We start from the raw sequence: 6,988 nt of genomic DNA, 5'->3' as shown, positions 1-6,988 counted from the left end.
GTGTTCTTGGCTACAAATCTTCTTAGAATACGTCTTGCTGGTCGGTTTATCTTGACTTGGCCTGTTCGGTTTGGCCGAACTGGTTTGGTTTTTTACCAAACTGGTTCGGTCTAATTTATTTCTCCTTTATCAATCACCACCTGCGATTACAAACTATAACTCAAACTCTTCTTGATCTATTGGAGATAAGATCAATCGATGATAGAGTTAGTTACGGTGGATTTGAATTTTAATCTTAGAGACTTATCCTTTACAAAAGAGAAATGTATGGAGGGACAAAGGTTGAATCTAGAACCTTCTTTGTTTGACTGCAGCTGCATAGAAGATCGACACCACTATGCTAAAAGCACATTCATAACTGCATATTTAGAATGAAGAAATGGAACCAGTGTTTCAGTGGTTCCATTCAATTTGTTTTTATTGCATTTAACCATCATTTCTTACATATATCAGAATTAGGAAATTATACAACTTGATGCTCACTCTCATCTCAACCTCTTAATTTGGTGCTCATGGGGTGAAATAATTATAATGATAATAATAATAATTATTATAATAGTAATATGTAGGAAATAAAAATTTCCTACTCAAACACCCATGTTAATTTACCACCAGAGATGCATGCGTGATTACCTCTACTTGGCGATGATGATCTCTGATAAGCCTAATTTGGCACCTAAACACTGATGTTTGCCTTCACATTCCTTCATGAAACTCCTGCAACACCCACCAATCTCTCTTCTCTCTAAACTCATACAAGCATGGGATTCCACTGATTCGCAGTGGTTAATCCCCCTTGACACCTTATGTTCTTCCTTGGCATGACATAAGGTGCTCATGTCACTACATTGCCCCTTACAACTTCCTCCATCCTCCACTTCTTGAACTTCACATTTTGATTCTGGTTCATCATTGTGATCACTTATCTCGCAATTGATGGGAATGGGATGGGCTGATTCAGAACATGTAGGAGGACTGCTGGCACAGGCAGAGTTCCCAGAATGTGGTACTTCATCTGAACAACATTGTCCATGGACAGTGGCTAAGTGACCGCAGTTTGATGATTTGACTTGATCTGATCTTTTGTGATGCTCACAACCAACTTCGGATTTGTGCTCATGAGAATGAGTCGAAGAAGATGAGGAAGATGATTTTGAGCCATTCCCACATAGTGGTACTTCGTCTGAGCAACATTGTTCATGTATCGTAGGAGCTGAGTGATTGCAGCTCAATGATTTAAATGCAACTGGTCTACTGTGATGGTCACAGCCGTCTCCTGAGTTGTGTTCATGGCCATGAGGTGGAGGAGGAGATTTTGGACCACTTCCGCAATGTGGCACTTCATTTGAGCAACATTGTTCAACAGGAGCAGAGTTATTGCATTTTGATGGTAAGAATGGAACTGATCCTTTGTGATGATGCCCACAACCATCTCCTGAATTGTGTGTATGGGCATGAGACAAAGAAGGTGATTTCTTGCCACTTTCACACTGTGATACCTGATGTGCGCAACACTGTTCACTGACAGGAGCTTGGTTACATTTTGATCTTCTGAAGAGAACTGATCTTTTGTGATGATGCCCACAACCATCACCTGAATTGTGTTTATGGACATGAGATGAAGAAGGTATTTTCTCACCATGTTCACAATGCAATATCTCATGTGAGCAGCATTGTTCACTGACAGGATCTGGGTTACAGCATGTTGATGATTTGGAAGGAATTGATTTTTTGTGATGATGTCCACAACCATCACCTGAATTGTGTTTATGGGCATGAGATGGAGAATGTGATTTTGGAGCACTAGTCCCTCTCAGAAGAAGCATGCTATTGAGAATAACAACTATGCAAGTACCCACATCAACAAGAACAGCAGCCCATAAAAGGGGGTGACCAGAACAGGCAAGTGCAAGAACAGCAACTTTCGTACTGATCGAAATTATGATGTTTTCGATTACCTTCCTACGGCTCTTTCTTGCTAGCTTGATAGCTTGGGGTAATTTCCTAATATCATTGGACATAAGGGTCACATGACCTGTCTCTGTTGCAAGTGCAGAGCCTGAGATACCCATGGAGATACCAATGTCAGCTGTGGCTAATGCTGGTGCATCATTTATACCATCACCGACCATTGCAGTCGGTTGTTCTTTCTTCAGGTTTGTAATGATTCTTGCCTTGTCTTCTGGAAGAAGTTCTGCATGAACTACCTCTATGGCATGCCCTAGCTGCACATACATAAAGAAAACACCACGATATATCAGTGGGATATTGGAATCTCATGCAGAAGGCGAAAGAGATAGTCCCACATTAATGCATGCGCACCTGTTGTTGTGCATGAATGGCTGCAGCATTGCTATCTCCTGTAAGCATCACAGTTTTAATGTTCATTTTCTTCAACTCAGTAATGGCATCAACCACCCCAGATCGGCATACATCAGAAAGACTAAAGATCCCACCCAATTTTCCTCCTAAGTAGATATATCCAACTGTTGCCCCTCCATTAATGGTATCACTTTCTCCTACTGGAACTGAAAATTTTCCATAGCTGGCCATATTAGAATCAACTTGAATGTAACAAACATAATAGTTTGCAAATTTGAATGTTACAAATGTAATAGTTTGTAAACTTAAGGAGTGCATATATAATTTGCTTGAAATTTTAAAAATAAAAAACAAGGGTGGATGTTCTTACCTGTCTCACTACCAGCTCTCTTTGAAATTTTTTTGTTCCCAACAAAAATGGTTTTCCCATCAATTTCTCCAAATATCCCTTCTCCTGGAAAATTTTCAAATTCTGTGACATTTTCTGGTTTTGGTTGGATGGAATTAGACCTTGCATAGTCAACAAGAGCAGCTGCCATTGGGTGACTTGATTTGCTCTCAATGCTTGAAATCCTTCAAAGTTCAAAACATCCAAAAGCTTTATGTGAAGAGTGGAAAAAAGAAAAAACTCATTTTGGTCGCAAAGAAGGAGATTGGACTGTACCAGTAAAGCAATGTGTTGAGGCTAACATCATGAGAGAGAGTTTTGAAATCTGTTACTACAAATTCTCCTCTTGTAATCGTTCCAGTCTTATCGAAAGCCATGGTTTTAATCTGAGCTAGAATCTCAAGATAATCACCACCCTTTATAAGAACTCCAGTTGCTGCTGCCTTTGTTAGTGTGCAGAAAGTTGCAACTGGTGTAGAGAGTATAAGAGCACATGGACACGCACTAACCAGAACAACCAATGCTAAGTGAAACCATCTTTGTAGGTTATGTAGTTTTAATGCAGCAGGAATCACTGCAAGAGTTAATGCTACTGACACAACAACTGCAAAAATCAAGAAACCATAAATCAGAAGAGACTTCAACAAGGGAAGTTTAGTAGAATATGTTGAAATTCAGTAACTTATTACTTACATGGGGTGTAGTACTTTGTACAATCATCTATGAGTCTTTGTGTTCTGGATTTGTTATTTTGGGCCTCTTCTACTAACATTGCCATCTTAGCTACCACACATTCTTCAGCCAATGCTGTGGTTTTCACAGTAATGTAACCTACAGAGAATAATATAAAGGAAAATTTAGAGTCAATTAAACAGTGACAGCAGTGGTTGAAAATTGGAACTACATAAAGTATATGGAGACAAGGGGAGGAAGGATCACCATTTAGGTTTATTGTGCCAGCCCAAACATTAGAATCTTTCTGCTTTGAAACTGGAATTGATTCACCTGTTAATGTCTTCTCGTCCACTTCACAAACCCCTTCAACAACGGTTCCGTCAATCGGAATTACTTCTCCGGCCTTGACCGCAAGGATCATGTTCACCTTCACATCTTTTGCATCAATGATAGCTCCACTATCAGCTAAGGTGGCTTGCTGAGGGGCCATGCTCAACAAAGAGGTCATAGCTTCTGTAGCCTATGACAGGAAGTCATTCTCATAAAGATTATTATTTTTAACCTATGTCTTTGGTATAGAAATGCTCATATTAATGGAGAGAGAGAGAGGACCTTGAAACTGGCTTTTGATTCTAGCCATTCTGCAATGGTGAATAAGAAAACAATTGTACCTGCTTCCAAGTAATCTTTTAAAGCAATAGATCCACCCACTGTCAAGCATAAAAGGTAAAAGGAGTTGAAGTTGATATGGACAGAAAGTGTTACAAGGACTAATTTATTTCATAAACAAAAGTGCCTTGGAAAGGAAACATAATCAAGGCTAGTAAATTACAAAACAACTTAGTGGGTTCTTGCCCCACTTGAAAATTAAAAGAAAAGGTGGTGACTCAAGGTCTCATTAAAAAACTTTCTTCTTTTGTTGCTTTGGTGAGTAAGACTCCATTAAAAAAAATAATTCATGGTCTCTATTATAGTAAAAGATTTTTTACACGTTTCAATCGTTGAATGGTTGAAATTTTGATCATACACAAAAACTTTACTCTTTTATGTAGAATTTTTTCCCTACACTTTTTTGATCTCCTTTCTTTTTTCATTCTTATTCTGTGGTTAAACGTTAGATCATTAATGGAAAGTCTAATGTTATTGGGGTTCTCTACCAGACTATCCTCACAACCCCTCCTTTAAACATGGTAGAGGAACATGATGATGTTATCTAGAACTGGATTCACAATCTCATCAGGCCAACTAAATTAAGTTCCGTAAACACATGATAGTATAGTTACATTCTTTCGAATCTAATAGAAAAGCAAAAAAGCCAACTGATTATGAGTTGAGAATTAATGAGCATCATCCAATAATTAGGTCCCAAAGTATACAGAAGGTGTGAAATATCCAGTGATGGGCATCAAACTAGATTTAAGTGAAAACCATAAGTTTGAATTCACTTTCATGAAAACTCTTGGATCCATTTTTCTCTTTTTAATCTTTTCTATTTTGAGTAGCTGATGCTAAATTTTCCCCACAAAAGTTATTTTTTTCTGATTTTGATGTGTAACAACCAAATCAATCTGCCTAGATGAAAGATATTGAAGGTTCTTAACACAATCTTGATGGGAAACAAATTCCAAATTTAAATACAAACAACTACCTCCTGATAAAGTAGTTGAGGTGAAGTTCTTATAAAAAAAGTTACGTAAATGCTCTTCTTTTCAGTAAGTTTCAGCTGTCATTTTTTTTTCTTCATTTTTTGGTAAAACAAGTGTGCATTGCAATTAAATTTTCAAAAGTTGAAATGACATACCTGCAATTAGAATCAAGATATTAATGTCAAGTGTGAAGTTTCGTATTGCTGCTATGCTTCTTAATCCAATTGGTGCGAGGCCTACTATAACTGCAGCGATGGCAACCCATTGAAGTGGATGATAAAATGATTTGAAGAAGGAAACCATAAGCAAAACTCCACATCCAATTGTATATGGACTTGGCCATTTCATCCTATGTGTTTGCTCTCCATAAACTCGAATATTTGCTTCTAGCCTTGCTTGATTAAGAGCTTTAACTGAAACAAATATATAGAAATTTTTAACAAAAATATATATATAAATAACTGAATGCAATAGAAATATTTTCATCTTAAATATAAGATGAACTCTTAACTCTAAGAGATTCCTATTTTTGAAATCCAACAACTTTATATGCACTAAATTAGAATAACTTCCTCTCCTTTCTTCATGCCTGCTTTAAGCCTTAAAACAAGTTCATCGAAGTTAAGTGAAATTCAAATTCATCTCTCAGCTCATGCTTTTCATGGTTCCTTATGATGAGAAACAACTCCAAAAGTGAGTTCCAACTTCCCACACCATCCATCCCTCCTCCTCCTCCTCCTCCTCCACTGTAAATGCCCAAAAACTGAACCCACCACCCAAAAAATCCTTCAAAAAGGAAAAGTCACATGATTCTGCAGTTTCAAAGCACCTTTACCTGAAAAAAATAACATTTTGATCTGTCCACAAACACACACCCACAGAAAAAGAGAGAGAGAGAGAGAGAGAGAGAGAGAGAGAGAAAAAGAAGAAATTCAAATGTAAAGTTCTGAAAAAAGATTGAGTTTTGGCAATTAACATATCAATAGATTTTCAGAAGCAGGTTGTAAGTTGAATCTTACCTATTTGAACTTGAGAAATGAGAATATTATCATGAACAACAATGACAGTTCTTGTAGGAACAATTACTGTGACCTCCTTTATTCCATCTAGCTGTTTCAGTATCTTTTCAATTAAAGGAACCTCAGATGAACAACAGAGACCCAACACATCAAAATAGCTTTTCCTAACTTCTCTTGCTGCACCAGAGCTGCCCATTTTCAATCTGTAAAGAGTATAACCAAAGTAAGAAAGGGTCTGTAAGCCTTATTATCCAACAAAACTAGAAAATGAAACTTCGATCAATGTCAGCATTCTGCAGAAGCAACTAAACATATTAGATAGCAGAGGAGCTAAAAAATAAGTCAGAAATCAAAAGAAAATCAGTTGTAAATCACTACTCTGAGGAACTTCAATCTTCAAAATATTGAAAGACAAGAAACATAACCTGCAATGTTTTCTAAATCAACAGCCAAGGCAGAAAACAAAACAAAGAGATACAAATAGAGACAGAGAAGAAGGAGATCAACAAGAGATTAGTTTTGTAACAGCAGGTTTTAGAAGCTGGGGAATTAACTTAAAATAAAACCAAGGAGAAGTATTATGGGTTGATGAAAAAGGAACTCTGTCGACACCAGACTTGCCTGAAATCTTCAAAGAACTCTGTTGAGAGTATAGATGTTAGAGGTTCAGGTGAAGAACCAAGAATGATTCTGGAACTACAAGAATTCTCTGTTGCAATCTGGTATATGAAGCCAATTCCTCCCAAAGAAAAAAGAAAGGAAGAAGTCACGAAAACAGAGTACGTTGGTCATATTTATACTGAATTGTCTAACCGATTCTAGCTGGGTCAGCTAGTTGATTACGAAACATTGTTAGGTTCTTTTTCATGATGTAGGAAGTGTAGTGTAGGAAGTGTAGTTGAAGAGGGTGGGACTCTAGAGTTTGTAACCAAAAGAGT

At 37.3% G+C, this 6,988-nt stretch overlaps 1 protein-coding gene across 1 annotated transcript; it reads right to left on the bottom strand.

The window, feature by feature from the left end:
- Positions 1-284: 284 nt before the first annotated feature.
- Positions 285-6,755, bottom strand: LOC149015847 (cadmium/zinc-transporting ATPase HMA3-like). Its single transcript, XM_089156012.1, has 10 exons — positions 6,672-6,755; positions 6,051-6,253; positions 5,187-5,444; positions 3,998-4,095; positions 3,650-3,905; positions 3,404-3,541; positions 2,987-3,314; positions 2,693-2,895; positions 2,323-2,528; positions 285-2,225 (listed from the first exon to the last, which is right to left on the bottom strand). Exons 2-10 carry the CDS (start codon positions 6,244-6,246, stop codon positions 636-638), a joined length of 3,273 nt encoding a protein of 1,090 aa, XP_089012138.1. The 5' UTR covers positions 6,247-6,253; positions 6,672-6,755; the 3' UTR covers positions 285-635.
- Between the last annotated feature and the right edge of the window lie 233 nt (positions 6,756-6,988).

The sequence above is a fragment of the Hakea prostrata genome, chromosome 5, assembly GCF_041222555.1.
Source record: "Hakea prostrata isolate BN-2017 chromosome 5, UWA_Hpros_2, whole genome shotgun sequence".
NCBI lineage: Eukaryota > Viridiplantae > Streptophyta > Magnoliopsida > Proteales > Proteaceae > Hakea > Hakea prostrata.
Note: the sequence above shows the minus strand (reverse complement) of the source record. Positions and strands in the feature narration are given on the sequence as shown.

What these genes read in the sequence shown, in the direction of transcription:
- LOC149015847 (XM_089156012.1), bottom strand. Translation starts at nt 6,246, where the DNA reads ATGGGCAGCTCTGGTGCAGCAAGAGAAGTTAGGAAAAGCTATTTTGAT. An exon ending in TACAAAGTACTACACCCCAT is followed by an intron (nt 3,315 to 3,403) that starts GTAAGTAATAAG and finishes TGATTTTTGCAG; the next exon opens with TTGTTGTGTCAGTAGCATTA. An exon ending in GAGAGCTGGTAGTGAGACAG is followed by an intron (nt 2,529 to 2,692) that starts GTAAGAACATCC and finishes GAAAATTTTCAG; the next exon opens with TTCCAGTAGGAGAAAGTGAT.